General features: G+C 40.2%; 1 protein-coding gene across 4 annotated transcripts in view; it reads right to left on the reverse strand.

The window, feature by feature from the left end:
- ankrd54 (ankyrin repeat domain 54) overlaps positions 1 to 16,849 on the reverse strand; it is a 28,096-nt gene extending 11,247 nt beyond the window's left edge. For 3 of the 4 annotated variants that reach the window (XR_009803978.1, XM_061885368.1, XM_061885367.1), the window contains exons 1-7: positions 16,170 to 16,819; positions 11,137 to 11,184; positions 10,957 to 11,055; positions 9,000 to 9,071; positions 7,594 to 7,641; positions 627 to 751; positions 311 to 418 (exon numbers count right to left, since the gene is read on the reverse strand). Coding sequence is in view for 3 of the 4 variants with exons in the window: in XM_061885368.1 (XP_061741352.1) it covers positions 311 to 418; positions 627 to 751; positions 7,594 to 7,641; positions 9,000 to 9,071; positions 10,957 to 11,055; positions 11,137 to 11,184; positions 16,170 to 16,536 (867 nt within the window). In the remaining variant the exon portion in view is untranslated. Of the gene's footprint in view, positions 1 to 310; positions 419 to 626; positions 752 to 7,593; positions 7,642 to 8,999; positions 9,072 to 10,956; positions 11,056 to 11,136; positions 11,185 to 16,169 lie in introns of all 4 variants that reach the window. The other variant, XM_061885370.1, reaches the window with a different exon arrangement.
- Positions 16,850 to 17,587: the final 738 nt, after the last annotated feature.

Genomic DNA, 17,587 nt, shown 5'->3' on the forward strand with positions numbered 1-17,587 from the left:
CAGTGTGTGAATGTGTGTGTGAATGGGTAAATGTGGAAGTAGTGTCAAAGCGCTTTGAGTACCTTGAAGGTAGAAAAGCGCTATACAAGTACAACCCATTTATCATTTAAAAAGCACAACTCGATTCCGTGTAATCACACACCGCAGGCAGACACGAGTTTGTTGGGCTGTAAAATGGCCGAGACAGTATCCAAAAACCGGGGGCAAAGTTCAGGTCAAATTTTGGTCGAGATACCAAATGACACGAAAAGTGGTGTATACAAAAACCGAGGTACTTTTTTCTATACATATAACAAAGTACACATCTTACTTGCTCTTTGGTTCGTGTGTGTTGCAGCTGGGTCGAAATATGCTCCAGTCTCTCTTTAGCTTCACTTTGGCCCATTAAATTTAGATATTCTCTCAGCATTTGTATAATCTGAGCAGGGGAAAAACATACAAAGAAGTCATCATCATCATCATCATCAACCGTGCTATAAGTTATGAGTCCTCAAAAATATTCCTAATTGTTAGGACAGGGATCTTTTTGGTTTGTTTCTTTCAAAATACTGGACCAAACATTCAATTAAATATTTATTTCAAGTTAGACTGAACCCAGAGTGAGTGTGAGGTTACTCGAGATCTACCTGTGTCACTTCTCCTCTCAGGGTTTCTAAGCTCCTGGAATCTCCTTCCTGCAGAATGTTCAGTTTGGAGCGTGCGAGGTGTAGAGGGGTCCGACCCGCTCGGTCGAGGGCATCCACGCGGGACCCTGTGCATGTATGAGAAAAGAAGACAGGATTCTCGAATGCTCTCCATGAATATTCAGTAACAGCTAAAGAACAAGCCTTGGAAATAATTGACTATGTACAGATCATGGTTTCCCCTAGATTGTATATGTGGAAGTGGGGGTGTGGTCAATATGACATATGATTGACATTGGGGGCCTGGTCAATATAACATGATGTCATGATCATTTTGATATGCAATGATGCATATATTTTCTTGTAAAAACTGTTATGTGTATATATAAAACAAATCTATGTTATTAGTAGTAGGGATGCACCGATTAATCGGTAACCGAATATATTCGGCCGAATATGGCAAAAAAAGCCACATTCGGCCTTCGGTGGAATGAGTTGAAAGCAAGGCCGAATAGTGACGCAATGACGCAATTTTTTGACGTGGTGACACAATCAACCAACGTGCAGTGACGCGGTGACGTTGTAACCCGGCGCCTCCGGAAAAATGTCAGCAGTGTGGAGATATTTTAAAGTGTCGGAAAGTGACAAAATAATTGCAGTTTGCAACGAATGTTCAGCCAAACTGTCTTGAGGAAGTGCCTCAGCAAAGACCTTCAGCACTACTGCTTTAATTTACAATTTAAAAGCCAAACACCCAGAAAATCATGTCGAGTACGAGAAAGAGACGGCTGCGGCTGAAAAAGTTTGCGACTGATAGTGCCAAAGCAAACGGAATTACAAAGAAGGTAATGGAGTTTATGGCTTTGGATGATCAACCGTTTTGTGTTGTGGAGGACATTGAGCCCCGTTACATGATACCGAGCAGACGGTATTTCTCTGATGTGTGCTTACCGGAGATGTATGACAGTGTTGCAGCCCGCATCCATGAGCTCTTGGTTAAAGATAATGATATTCACTTCAGCTTCACGACAGACATATAGAGCGCGGATGTCAGCCCCACCAGCATGCCGAGTTTAACTGCACAATGGGTAGACGAGGATTTCAAGTTACAAAAGATTGTACTTCACTCACAGGAAGTCAGATGGTCCCATACGGCAGCAGCCATATCCGACGCATTCACCAAGATGTTTGAAATGTGGCAAATAGACCGGGCTAAAGTTATTTATATTAAAATAAATTAAATTAAAATTGTTTTATACATAGTTTCCTTCTTTTTATTCTGAAGCTGAAGTACTGTTATTGACAAATCTGTTCTGGCCTGGGATATGTTGTGTACCTGTATATGTATGAGGTTACAAGCACACACTTATTTAGATTTAGTGGGGCCTCTGTTTACATTATTAGCCTGTCGTGTAGGCTACCTGTATAAGTGTAAGAGGTTACAAGCACACACTTAATTGAGATTTACTTGAGCCTTCTGTTTACATAATTAGCCTATCTACTGTGGCTAAGCAGACTTTTGCCAAAAGGACAATAATTCATTTGTTGTGGGTGTATCCACTTTAATGCACTTTATTTATTTTTTGGAATGCACGTTTTGTTTCAAGGCCTAATATAAATAAATAACTGTGCTTTTTTTGAAAAGCAAAGGCTACTGGAATATCAAAAAAATGTCAATATTCAATAAAAATTTGCTTTATTTGAAAAACATGTCTAAAAATGTATTCTAAGCTATTTATGCAATTTAAAAAAGTTGTGAAAAACTGCCTTCATTATTCGGTAATCGGCCTTCGGCCAAGCGCTTAAATTTTATTTGGTTTCGGCTTCGGCCACAAATTTTCATTTCGGTGCATCCCAAATTAGTAGGGCTGTCAATGATAGCGTGTTAACTATAAATTTAAATTACGGCACATCTTTTTAGAGGGCAATTAACATGAACACTTCGTTTTTGACCCTCCTGCCGTGCCGTAGCGGGGGAACTTGGCTACAGTTCACATGCTACTGATGAGCCACAAGCGAGCAGAAATGGATGAAGAATAGGGTACATTATGGAAATATAAGGTTCGAAGCCATAAGAAGTTTTTCTACTGACAAGAAAGGACAACTTTTGTGCCGTGAGAAGAGACTATATCTCTACAGAAACACCTGCTGCGCGCGTCGTTCTAGAGGTGGGTGGTGCTTCACTTCCGTTACATATTACAGTTAATATTTAGATTGATACTGTGACTGATTCAGTAAGCAAGATGACATAAAAGCGCAACAGAAATAAAAGACGGTCAGCGGGATGTCGAAAATAAACTTTTTCTTTTTATAGTAAACAATCAAAAGGACATCAAAACATGTCAAGACACTTTCTCAAACCAATTAGATACTTTTCCGTCTTCAAAATAAAAGCGCTACCATATACATCCGGTTTAACTACATTTAGGGGTTCTCCTTAATGTACGGCAGTGGTGTCAAACTCAAATACAGAGTGGGCCAAAATTTTAAACGGAACAAAGCCGCGGGCCAAGGTTGAACAAATTAACCTTTTAATAGGGACCCAAACAAGTTTTGCATTAAATATTGAACAAGCAAGGCTTATATAACTTTAGTGACATGCAAAATCCACTTTCAAATAATAATAATAATAATTTTAAAAAAGTCAATGGCATATCAAATAAAATTTAAATAAAAATGTTATGCCTTTTTTTCTATTTGCAATCTTCTGTGGTAAATATAATTTTTTTCCATAGGCTAATAATAAATTTGAAAATAAAATAACAATAATGAATGACCCAAACATTCAAGCCTTGAAGTAGCAAGAGAAAATGCATGAATAAAACGTTGATTATTGGTCAGTTTGCTGGAAGTTTCCCGGAAGAGTTAGCGCTGCAAGGGGTTTTGGGTATTTGTTCTGTTGTGTTACGGTGCGGATGTTCACCCGAAATGTGTTTGTCATTCTTGTTTGGTGTGGGTTTACAGTTTGGCGCATATTTGTAACAGTGCCAAAGTTGTTTATACGGCCACCCTCAGTGTGACCTGTATGGCTGTTGACCAAGTATGCCTTGCATTCACTTCTGCGTGTGTGTGTGTATAAGCCACAAATATTATGTGACACGCTGTTAGTATGGAGGAAAAGTGGACGTGATGACAGGTTGTAGAGAACGCTAAAGGCAGTGCCTTAAATGCACGCCCCCAATATAGTTGTCCAGGTCGAAATCGGTAGAAATTCGGGAGAATGGTTGCCCCTAGAGATTTTCGGGAGGGGCACTGAACTTTGGGAGTCTACCGGGAAAATTAGGAGGGTTGGCAAGCATGAGTATTAGCGGTGAATGCGGTGTTACAGCTCTAATGCTAAATTGATATTGCCTCAAGAGCCAAATTAAATTACACGGCGAGCCAGATTTGGCCCACGGGCCAGAGTTTGATACCCATGATGTACGGGCTTCATATTATCCACCACACCTAACAAAATAAAAGCAATAATATATTGTAGTGTCCAACGTGCAGGACGGAAAAGGGTGGAGTGCCATCTCCGGGTTGGGGATGAGACCCTGCCCCAAGTGGAGGAGTTCAAGTACCTCGGAGTCTTGTTTACAAGTGAGGGAAGAGTGGATCGTGAGATCGACAGCCGGATCGGTGCAGCGTCTCCAGTAATGCGGAGGCTGTATTGATCCGTTGTGGTGAAGAAGGAGCTGAGCCGGAAGGCAAAGATCTCAATTTACCGGTCGATCTAAGTTCCCATCCTCAACTATGGTCATGCGCTTTGGGTCAGGATGCCACCTGAACGCCTCCCTAGGGAAGTGTTTAGGGCACGCCCAACCGGTAGGAGGCCACGGGGAAGACCCAGGACACGTTGGGAAGACTATGTCTCCCGACTGGCCTGGGAAAGCCTCGGGATCCCCTGGGAGGAGATGGACTAAGTGGCTGGGGAGAGGAAAGTCTGGGCTTCCCTGCTTAGGCTGCTGCCCCCGCAACCCGACCTCAGATAAGCAGAAGAAGATGGATGGATGGATATTGTACTGTCCAGGAGAAAAAGTCTGACATTTTTTTTATCTTTTAGAATTAGACTTTGACTTATTGTCATTCAAATTTGAACTTTACAGTACAGGTAAGAACAAAATTTGGTGAATTAGCTCATGGTAGTGCAGGATAAAAAAACCTATAAAATGTGCATATATAAATAAATATATTGCACTTTTTCATATGCATCCACGTTTATGGATATATGTTATATTGTCTTTTTAATTCCAGTGAGTTAATCCATTTTAGGGGGAATTGAGGGGATAATTATAATGCGTTCAAGAGTCTTACGGCCAGAGGGAAGAAGCTGTTATAGAACCTGGTGGTTCTGCTTCGGAGGCTGCGGAACCTCTTTCTAGAGTCCAGCAGTGCCATAAATATGCCATATCAATGCCAAATTTAGACTAACATCGGGACAAATTATTTTCTCCGTGTTTCCCTCCTAGACACACAACACTTGTTCATTCCCCACTGACACGGTGTGTTCAAAGACCATGGGAAAAATGGCCACCATAACACACTAAGAAACACATAAACACCAGCCATACGCATGGGGTTGTCTGGAGCGGAGGCAACGTGTCCGCGCTGTGGACGTACTTCAATATATTGGATATAAACCCGCAGACAGCCATCATCACAATTTAAGACGACACCAGTGGCTTTTAATGAGAGAAAGGCTCCCAGCAACGCGAAGCAAGTGTGACGTCAGGATCTCTGCGGCTCCCTTTCCGTCACGGACATGGTACAACAGACTTTAAACAGAGTCTCTAAACACGGGTCCAGTTGCCAATAACAACAGAAATAGACGCTAATTTTGTTGGTAGTCCTTTTTATTACAGAAAAGGTGACTAAAAGGATTGAAGAAATCTCTTGAAAAAAAGAAATCAATAAAGTACTTTGTACAGTAATCAGTAATCATTTAAAAATAGAACAAAACAATATTATGTAAGAAAAATATATATGTTAATACAATACTTGTGTAATGTATCCATTCATTCATTCTCAAAATACCGGCAATCTTACTTATCTCATATGAAATATAACTTAATTTACCAATTATTTATTTATTTATTTATTTTTATTGTGATTACTTTTTTTTTTTAGTATATTGTGAATAAATTGAGAACAGGAAGTGAACAAAAGTTTTAGCAACTGTTATGTAAAAGAAAAGTGATAGGATTAAATAAGCTCTGCTTCTTCCTATTCTTTTTCGAACATGTTGAAAAGCAAAACTGGAAATTGTGATGTACTACGGGGGAACGGCGTGGTGAAGTTGGGAGAGTGGCCGTGCCAGCAATCTGAGTGTTGCTGGTTCAAAACTGGAAATTGTGATGTACTACGGGGGAACGGCGTGGTGAAGTTGGGAGAGTGGCCATGCCAGCAATCTGAGGGTTGCTGGTTCAATCCCCACCTTCTACCATCCTAGTCACGTCCGTTGTGTCCTTGAGCAAGAAAGACACTTCACCCTTGCTCCTGATGGGTCCTGGTTAGGGCCGTGCATGACAGCTCCCGCCATCAGTGTGTGAATGTGTGTGTGAATGGATGAATGTGGAAATAGTGTCAAAGCGCTTTGGGTTCCTTAAAAAAGATAGAAAAGTGCTATACAAGTACAACCCAATTACCATTTACCCATCCCATCCATCCATTTTCTACCGCTTATTCCTTTTGGGGTTGCGGGGGGCGCTGGTGCCTATCTCAGCTACAATCGGGCGGAAGGCGGGGTGCACCCTGGACAAGTCGCCACCTCATCGCAGGGCTTACCATTTACCATCATGTTGTATGCTTGCATGTTCGAAATAAACTTAAACTCAACACTAAATTGGCCCTAGTGTGTGAATGTGAGTGTGAATGTTGTCTGTCTATCTGTGTAGGCCCTGCGATGAGGTGGCGACTTGTCCAGGGTGTACCCCGCCTTCCGCCCGATTGTAGCTGAGATAGGCGCCAGCGCCCCCCGCGACCCCAAAAGGGAATAAGCGGTAGAAAATGGATAGATGGATCAACTCAGTACTTAACAGTTTTGTTTTAAATGTATAGTCACATCTCTTTTTAAAGAATATATGCATCATAGCAACTCATGCAATGATGTGATATTGACCACGCCCCCACCACCACAGGAATTTTGGCAATTTAGGGGAAACCCAGATATAACAAAATAAGAATGTCTTACATTACGATCATGCTTTGTCAGAGAGCTTGTGTAATGTTATTCAGTAATATTGGCACCTCAAGAAATCTATCCTTCTTCTGGACGCTTCATTATATAACTTTAGTTTTCACGTAAAACCCCCACATTTTTAAGATGTGGCAGCTAATATATTGCCTTAATGCACACCAAATTCAAACACATTAAGGGCAAATCCTGATATTACTTCAGATACTAAGAGGTACAGTTTATGTGGCGAAATGGAGGTGATTATTATTAGCTTAGGGGAGCAGATCCACACGGTGTATGCAATCAATCAATCAATCAATCAATCAATCAATGTTTACTTATATAGCCCTAAATCACTAGTGTCTCAAAGGGCTGCACAAACCACAACACAAACCACTACGACATCCTCGGTAGGCCCACATAAGGGCAAGGAAAACTCACACCCAGTGCGACGTCTGTGATAATGATGACTATGAGAACCTTGAAGAGGACGAAAGCAATGGATGTCGAGCGGGTCTAACATGATACTGTGAAAGTTCAATCCATAGTGGATGCAAGCTGCTTTTAAGCTGGGGGACTACAAAAAAAGAGGGGATCGGCATTTGCGATTAGCAATAAAATGCATTACTCGACAACGGTATTGATGCGGTTTTTCATGAAAATCATCCGATACTGTTCATTGATGTATTGGATCTAGCATGTATGTGTATTTACATAACTCATCTCACAATGACACTTCACAACTTAGATGAAGTCACCACTCACTTAGTAGTTTGTTATTGTAAACATGATCAACAATAACTGGGGTCTTACCTCCTCTCAGCAATGTGGTGATGACAGGCACGTGGTTTGTACAGGCCGCTGCAAACACAGGTTGAAATGTTCATTTTGCAACAGAAATATCACATGAAGCTAAATAATAACCATATATGAATTTAACAAATATACTTTCAAGGTAGGGCTGGGCGATATGGCTTTTTTTTAAATATCTCAATATTTTTAGGCCATTTCGCGATATACAATATATATCTCGAAATTTTACTCTAGCCTTGAATAAACACTTGATGCATATAATCACAGCAGTATGATGATTCTATGTGTCTACATTAAAACATTCTTCTTCATACTGCATTAATATATGCTCATTCTAAACGTTCATGCAGAGAAGGAAATCACAACTAAGTCAGTTGACCAAAACTGTATGTATTAAACAGTTATTAAGCAATGTCATTTCAAAACAGAAAGTGCAAGATTGTCAGAGATATTTTAAAACGAGCTATGAGTGCACTTTTGTACATGATGTCACTGAGATGACATATCAAAAACAACACTAAATTTAAGTGCACTTTTGTACAGAATGCCACTACAATAGTTTAAAACAAATAAAGTGCACTTTTGTGCATGATGTCACACAAGATATTTCAATAACTGTCACGTAAAAATGAGCTGGAAATGAAATAGTGTTCGTCCTTCGCTATGTGGTAGGTTACTGCGGACGTTAACTCCTTTTGTAGTTGACTATTTTTTTCATTCAGTGTTGATCTGGAAATGTTTGCCGCGGCATTTTGATGATGTGGGCGTGTGGCACAGAATGGAGATGTTGAAATGCGGAGTAATCACTCTTTATTCTCTAGCAGGTGACTTTTCAAATGATGTTACATATTAGCAGTAATGCTACTTTTTGTACCAACACTTTTGCCCCACACTTGATAAATTACGGTTTTCTGTTCGACATATTCCCACTTGAAGCCAAACCACCGCTAGATGATGGACCCCCTGCTGTTTTTCTTGGGAATTAATTCTTCCATCATTTATTACCAGATTCGCAGCTTCTTTCTTACGTATTACCACTCGCACCACAGCTAACGTTACCCATGCTGCTACCTCTCTGCTCCGCGACGGCGTATACTTATGTGATGTGTGTAAGAAGGTGCGCTTGCTGTCTGTGAGAAGGAGAGATGAGAGAGCGAGAAGAGACTGCAGTGTAATGCCAGCAGCTAAAAGCAACTGCGTGAGAACGTATACTCGAATATCACGATATAGTCATTTTCTATATCGCACAGAAACAAACCCGCGATATATCGAGTATATCGATATATCGCCCAGCCCTAATTCACAGTACGTGGTAAAGACACTGTGACACAGACGTTTGTGTCCAAAGACACTAGTAACAGTTGTGAGTCGAAGGTTTGAGGAGCCTCTCTAGCTTTTCGTCTTACCCAAGTGGAGTGGGGTGTTACCCAGACTGTCACGCTGGTTTGGGTCAGCGCCATGGCTCAGCAGTAACTGCACTGCACACAAAAGGAAGGGACATCACATTCCATTATTTTCACTACAAAATTTGAATTTACTTTGTTTGCATACTGGAAATATTGTAGATAATTTGCTAAAAACGATAATGCTAAACTCAAGTTAACCATGGGTTTTTTTTACCCCTTACCAAATTAAATCAGTAAATCCATATCCCTTTTCACATTGGCACATTTAAGTTGTATCCACTATTATTTCATTATTGCCTAATGAAATGCCTTGGGAGACTGTACTGCGATCTACAATGGCTTCAGATGTTTTCTGTAACCAGAATATTAGATCAGCTGACAAGTCTCCACATCAATGCATGTTTCATCTCTGAAGGCATATTTCCCAAATGCCAGGATTATTTGGGTGTGAAATTAAAATAGTAACAACAAAAAGATGCTAGATTTTTTGCTGTTTTTTTTAAATAAAAGTCCACAGACACATGAAAAATTATCTTGGTACATGGTGCAAAAAGCAGCAACACTTGAAAATATATCAAAATAAAATAATATAAAATATGTATGTTAATAATAATCAAATCATAAAACAGATTTGCGGCTTAATTTGACTCAACATGGGGAACCTTACCTGGCCCGGACACGGAAAAGATTGACAGATTGATGTCTTCTTTTCATTTTTTTTAAATGTATGTATTAGTGTTGTCCCAATACCAATATTTTGGTACAGGTACCACAAATTTAGGTATCGATCTGTTACCAGGTCGTTACAGGATCATTCAAATTCCTCATGTGTCCAGGGACATATTTCCTGAATATATACCGTATTTTTCAGTGCATAAATCGCTCCGGAGTATAAGTCGCACCTACCGAAAATGCATAATAAAGAAGGAAAAAATATATATACAAGTCGCACTGGAGTATAAGTCGCATTTTTGGGGGAAATGTATTAGATAAAACCTAACACCAAGAATAGACATTTAAAAGGCAATTTAAAATAAGTAAAAAATTGTGAACAACAGGCTGAATAAGTGTACGTTTTATGACGCATAAATAACCAACTAAGAAGGTGCCTGATACACTACATATACTATAGATAACCTACTCTAATTAACCTAATCTAATTAAAATCTATTTTTTCGTCATGTCAACCGCCTGACCCGGGGTTTATCCGCGGACTCCGCGGATGAGACCGCAAATCGCGCATCTCTAGTGTGTAGTGTGTTACATGTTTGCATGTTTGGTGTCCTGGGCATGACGTTAAAGTGCACCCGGCAGTGGGATCTTGGGGCACTGGGAGATTAACCCTTTACTACAGTTACCCCAGGTGGTACTTGGCAAAGGCCTAGTACCTGACTGCCCCCTAGCCAGAGATACGGTGAAGACCTCAACTGCGGAGCAGGCGGAAGACAGTAGATTTAACAACTACCACAACGGCTTTGACGGCGGAAGAAGGCTGCAGCAGAAAAGGGTCCCCAGTCGTCTTGGACTCCATGCTACTGGACCCTGACCCGATTCTGTCAAGAATCGTGTGGTGACTGTCTGTGCACCAGTCTCCCCACGTTGAACAAAGGCACGCACAGGCATCCTCCATAAAGGGATACACCCCTACCAGGAGGATTGTCATGCTCGTTCGAGTGACCGCCGATGATGTGTGATGTTGCCTCCTCGTATTTGATATCAAGTTAATTTTAGTGTGACTTTTGTTGTTTGCTTTCATTATTACGAAGATATTTCCTTCATTGAACTTGCGGTCTTGTTGACATAACACCACATCGAAAGTACCGTGTAACGTTACATACATATGTTATAATTAGATGACTCGTTCCTAGTGAAATACATTTTTATATAACTTAGTTATTACAAACACATGTAATAATATTAACGTCATTTATTTTTTTAGTAGCTGATCTCAACCTACCGATGCTCTCGTTGCCATTACAGGAAGAGAAATGTAAGGCTGTCCTCCCCTTGTCATCAGCAGCACAGGGGTCGATGTCATCTTGCAGGAGCTTCCGAACTGCAATGACACATTTTATTGATATAAAACACAGCTGGTTTTCCCTCTCGTGGATTCATTTTATACCCAACACGTTTGCACCTGTGTCGATGTCATTGCTGTTGGCTGCTTCCCTCAGTCTCTTCACAGCTGTAGAGAAAGAACATTCAAAGTAGAAAATATGATTACATTAATATTGCCTTTATGGAGGGGCGTATGAGGTACAGAAATTAAACTCTTCTTGGGTTCTTCATTTCTATTGTTTTATTTTGTACTTTATTTATTGCAATTAATACTACTATCATTATTATTTCAATGTATGTTTTTATTCATTTATTATAGATTTGGTTTTACACACAGTCATGGCCAAAATATTGGCACACCTGCATTTCTGTCAGATAATGCACCACTTCTCCTAGAAAATTGTTGAAATTACAAATGCTTTGGTATTTATTGATTTTGTTTGCATTGGAAGAACAAAAAAAGAAAAACCCCAAAAAGCAAGATCGGATTGGCGCAGTGGAAGAGTGGCCGTGCGCAACCCGAGGGTCCCTGGTTCAATCCCCACCTAGTACCAACCTCGTCACGTCCGTTGTGTCCTGAGCAAGACACTTCACCCTTGCTCCTGATGGGTGCTGGTTAGTGCCTTGCATGGCAGCTCCCTCCATCAGTGTGTGAATGTGTGTATGAATGGGTAAATGTGGAAGTAGTGTCAAAGCGCTTTGAGTACCTTCAATCAATCAATCAATGTTTACTTATATAGCCCTAAATCACTAGTGTCTCAAAGGGCTGCCTTAAAGGTAGAAAAGCGCTATACAAGTACAACCCATTCACTCCAAACTCCAAAAATGGACTGGAAAAAATGATTAGGACCCTCAACTTAATATTTGGTAGCACACCCTTTGGAAAAAATAAGTGAAATCAATGGCTTCCTGTAACCATCAATGAGTTTCTTTTACCTTCCTACTGGAATTTTGGACCACTCTTTTTCGCAAACTGCTTCAGGTCTCTCGGATTTGAAAAAATGCTGTTTTTAGATCTCTCCACAGATGTCCTATAGCACTGGTGCCCAACTTTTTTTGCACCACGGACCGGTTTAATGTAGGCATTATTTTCAGGGACCAGCTTTCCACTCGTGCCAGATAAATACAGCAAAAATATGTGCATGAAAAATACAACTCACTATAACGCTGAATTAGTGGGAGCCCTGGGCGTGCTCCTTTTCAATGAAACGCAGATGGTAATCAACCTTCGGCTACAATCTGTCACATTTACCAGTATATTTTATATGTTCATTGTATCATGTCACAAAGTTATAACAAATATAACAAATGGCAACTTCCTATTAGGACTTTAATTGTACATCTATAACTAAGTTTACTGGTGTGTCTAGTGGGACAGGCGGAAGTTAAGTTGGAGAAAAGGCAGTAGTTTATAAATTATTTAATGTTTCCCTGTGGCCCAGTAGCAAATGCATCACGGACCGGTGGTTGGAGACCACTGCTCTATAAGATTTAGATCTGGCCTCATTGATGGCCACTTCAGAACTCTACGGCGCTTTGTCCTTTTGTTTGCTTTTAGAAGTAAGCATCCAAGGGATCAGTGCCTTTGTGTGTGTGAGTCAAGAAAATAAGTATTTGAACACCCTGCTATTTTGCAAGTTCTCCCACTTAGAAATCATGGAAAATAAGTATTTGAACACCCTGCTATTTTGCAAGTTCTCCCACTTAGAAAATCATGGAGGGGTCTGAAATTTTAACGGTAGGTGCATGTCTACTGTATGAGAGATAACCTAAAAAGAAAAAAACAAAAATCACAATATATGACTTTTTAACAATTTATTTGTGTGATACAGCTGAAAATAAGTATTTGAACACGAACATTAATATTTGGTAGAGTAGCCTTTGTTTGCAATTACAGAGGTCAAATGTTTCCTGTAGTTTTTCACAAGGTTTGCACAGACTGCAGGAGGGATTTTGGCCCACTCCTCCACACAGATCTTCTCTAGATCAGTCAGGTTTCTGAACTGTTGCTGAGTAACACAGACTTTCAGCTCCCTCCAAAGATTTTCAATTGGATTTAGGTCTGGAGACTGGCTAGGCCACTCCGGAACCTTGATATGGTTCTTACGAAGCCACTTCTTGGTTTTCCTGGCTGTGTGCTTTGGTTCATTGTCATGTTGGAAGATCCAGCAATAACTCACCACCACAGTGGACATGCACCTACCGTGAAAATTTCAGACCCCTACATGATTTGTAAGTGGGAGAACTTGCAAAATAGCATGGTTTTCAAATACTTATTTTCTTCACTGTGTATATATATATATATATATATATATATATATATATATATATATATATATATATATATATATATATATATATATATATATATATATATATATATATTTCTCAGGCACTAATTGACTAAAAGAGCGCAAAGATGGGAAAATGCATTATGATTTGCCTGAGCGACTAGGAGACATCAAGAGTAACAAGCGGTAGAAAATGGATTAGGAAGGACAGATTTTTAAAAATAATAATAAACAAAAACAATGTTGTCTGTCAATATATGTTTTGGCCCTGTGATGAGTGGCGACTTGTCCAGGGTGTACCCCGCCTTCTTCCTGAATGCAGCTGAGATAGGCTCCAGCACCCCCCGCGACCCCAAAAAGGACAAGCGGTAGAATATAGATGGATGGATGGATGGATGGAACTTGGGACTTCCCACCGGATTTTGGACGCTGAGGCTGTAGTTTGGGGACCACTGGCCTATTTTTTTGAATCTATCTTATTTATTTTTAAAAATAAGATTATTTTGAATCGGATTTTTACAATAATGAATTGATGAAGAATCGAGATAAATATAAATTGCGATTTAGATGTGAATCGATTGTTTTTTGCGCCCCTAATACCGTATTTCCTTGAATTGCCGCAGGTCATATTGTATGCGCCTGCCTTGAATTACTGCCGGGTCAAACTCGCTTCCCAAAATAATTAGTGCATGCTTAGTATTACCGCCTGGTCAAACTCGTGACGTCACGAGTGACACTTCCCCTGTCATCATTTTCAAAATGGAGGAGGCTGATTTCAATACCGGTAATTTGAAATCGCATAAAGGGAAGAAGATTAAGAGCTATTCAGTAGGACATAAAGGCCTAATGAAATTAGATTTTCTTATTTAAACGGGGATAGCAGGTCCATTCTATGTGTCATACTTGATCATTTCGCGATATTGCCATATTTTTGCCGAAAGGATTTAGTAGAGAACATCGACTATAAAGTTCGCAACTGTCGGTGTTAAGAGAAAAGCCCTGCCTCTACCGGAAGTCGCAGACGATGACGTCGCAAGTGTGGGGGCTCCTCACATATTCACATTGTTTTTAATGGGAGCCTCCAACAAAAAGTGCTATTCGGACCGAGAAAACGAGAATTTCCCCATTAATTTGAGCGAGGATGAAAGATTTGTGTTTGAGGATTTTGATAGCGACGGACTAGGGATGGATTCCGATGTTTTTAAACACATTTACTAGGATAATTCTGGGAAATCCCTTATCTTTCTATTGTGTTGCTAGTGTTTTAGTGAGTTAAATAGTACCTGATAGTCGGAAGGGTGTCTCCACGGGTGTCTTGACGCGCAGTGTCTCAGGGGAGTCGACGGCAGCTATGGACGGCACAAGCTCAGCTTTTCTCCGGTAAGAACTGACTTTTTAACCACAATTTTCTCACCGAAACCTGCTGGTTGACATTCGGTTGGGATCCTTGTCTGCTTGACCGCGATCTGATCCATAGGAAAGTTTCAGCTCCGGGAATTTTAAACAAGGAATCCCTGTGTGTTTGTGTGGCTAAAGGCTAAAGCTTCCCAACTCTATCTTTCTACTGTGACTTCTCCAATATTAATTGAACAAATTGCAAAAGATTCAGCAACACAGATTTCCAAAATACTGTATAATTATGCTGTTAAAGCAGACGACTTTTAGCTGTGTGCAGCACTCATACTTTCTAAAAACACGTGACGTCTTGCGTACACGTCATCATTACGCAACATTTTCAAGACGAAACTCCCGATAATTTAAAATTTGAATTTAGTCAATTAAAAAAGTCGTATTGGCATGTGTTGCAATGTTAATATTTCATCATTGATATATAAACCAGTGGTTCTCAAATGGGGGTACGCGTACCCCTGGGGGTACTTGAAGGTATGCCAAGGGGTACGTGAGATTTTTTTTTAAATATTCTAAAAATAGCAACAATTCAAAAATCCTTTATAAATATATTTATTGATTACTACTTCAAAAAAATATGAATGTATGTTCATAAACTGTGAAAAGAAATGCAACAATGCAATATTCAGCGTTGACAGCTAGATTTTTTGTGGACATGTTCCAGAAATATTGATTTTTTTGTGAAGAAATGTTTAGAATGAAGTTGATGAATCCAGATGGATCTCTATTACAATCCCCAAAGAGGCCACTTTAAGTTGATGATTACTTCTATGTGTAGAAATCTTTATAATTGAATCACATGTTTATTTTTCAATTAGTTTTTAGTTATTTTTTTAATATATTTTTTGCAAATAGTTCAAGAAAGACCACTACAAATGAGCAATATTTTGCACTGTTCTACAATTTAATAAATCAGAAACGGATGACATAGTGCTTTATTTTACTTCTTTATCTCTTTTTTTTTTCAACCAAAAATGCTTTGCTCTGATTAGGGGGTACTTGAATTTAAAAAATGTTCACAGGGGGTACATCACTGAAAAAAGGTTGAGACCCACTGATATAAACTATCAGACTGCGTGGTGGGTAGTAGTGGGTTTCAGTAGGCCTTTAAGGTCCAAGCTTACATCACACTCAAATTTTTACTGCATATCTTTGGTAAGTGAGAAGAGGTTTTAAAATAATTAGCGCATGCTTACTTTTACCGCATGCATTTGGTAAGCGCAGGAGTAAGAGGAGGTTTTAAATTAATTAGCGCCCGGGCGGCAATTCAAGGAAATACGGTAAATGGCATTTGTGGGGCAATATTGCAGATTTTTTTTTAAAGTTATTACTTATATATTTACATATTACTTGTCTTTTTCACAACCTGAGCGAGTAATAAAAGACAGAAGATGAGTCGGCAACACCTCACCGTAGATATCTTTACCAATGGGATTCCGTGTGGCTCGGTGGCAGCGCCTGACCCTGCTCCCCGTCATCTTCCCCAGCTTGCTGCAGGTCACACCGCCGGGTCCGGCCTCGGCTCGCCCGGGCTCCCACAACAGGTGCAAGTAGCGAAGTTCCTTGTCGTCCTTCTGACTTGCAAGCCGCCCCAACACCACTTTGCCCTCCCCAGGTCCCACACCCGAGCCCCCGTCGTCCATCCTCTCCGCGGGCCTGCGAAACGTTCCGTCCGCCGTCCTCCGGGCGTCCTGTCCAGCACCGGGGTCGACCACGTACTCGCCCTCGGAGCTTGATAGCTCATTTTCTTCCGCGACGACTGCGCCCCACGCGTCCATACTCACGGGTGTTCATGACATGCGGGAGCCTTGTCTAACCTGCACAGCACTGCCAAAACAACAAGGAAATAAAGTCGCCATTATTACCCCGAGTGTGTGTGCTATCTACTCCCGACGACTAATGCCTCATCGCGGCTCGGCGACATATATAAACTGTCAAATGAATATAGCTCCTTTTCACGGGAAACTTACAATATTTTAAAAGTGAAGGACGTATTTCACCGTCACGGAACCAAAAATGTCTAGAATTTCACCTTTCTTTTACGGGGTACGTAGGGAGTAAAAAGTAAATCCATTGGACAGTCACAAATCCTGTCAGAGAAATAACCAATCACGTTTCGCCTTGTTCAACCCGTTTCTGTCCAATAGGAACAAGCAGGCTGGCATCCAATCACACGACACAGAGCTGCGCACGCGCACATTTTAACACTGCGCATTGAATGACGTGTAAGTGTTGAGGTTTACTACTAAAAGTGTAGTTTTTAATTTTTGATTTTGTAATTCTTTGAAAAAAAATGGAACTTTACTTCAAAACACTTTCTATCTCTAACGACCAAAAAGCTGTGAAAACTATGATGCAGTGCTCAAAATTTGGATTATTTACGGAACTTGTGTGAGCCTATGGCTTTACATTTTATATATATATTATATATATATATATATATATATATATATATATATATATATATATATATATATATATATATATATATATATATATATATATATATATATATATATATATATATATATATATATATATATATATGGGGCTTCACGGTGGCAGAGGGGTTAGTGCGTCTGCCTCACAATACGAAGTTCCTGCAGTCCTGGGTTCAAATCCAGGCTCGGGATCTTTCTGTGTGGAGTTTGCATGATCTCCCCGTGAATGCGTGGGTTCCCTCCGGGTACTCCGGCTTCCTCCCACTTCCAAAGACATGCACCTGGGGATAGGTTGATTGGCAACACTAAAATTGGCCCTAGTGTGTGAATGTGAGTGTGAATGTTGTCTGTCTATCTGTGTTGGCCCTGCGATGAGATGGCGACTTGT

This window comes from Nerophis ophidion, linkage group LG23 (genome assembly GCF_033978795.1).
Source record: "Nerophis ophidion isolate RoL-2023_Sa linkage group LG23, RoL_Noph_v1.0, whole genome shotgun sequence".
Lineage (NCBI taxonomy): Eukaryota > Metazoa > Chordata > Actinopteri > Syngnathiformes > Syngnathidae > Nerophis > Nerophis ophidion.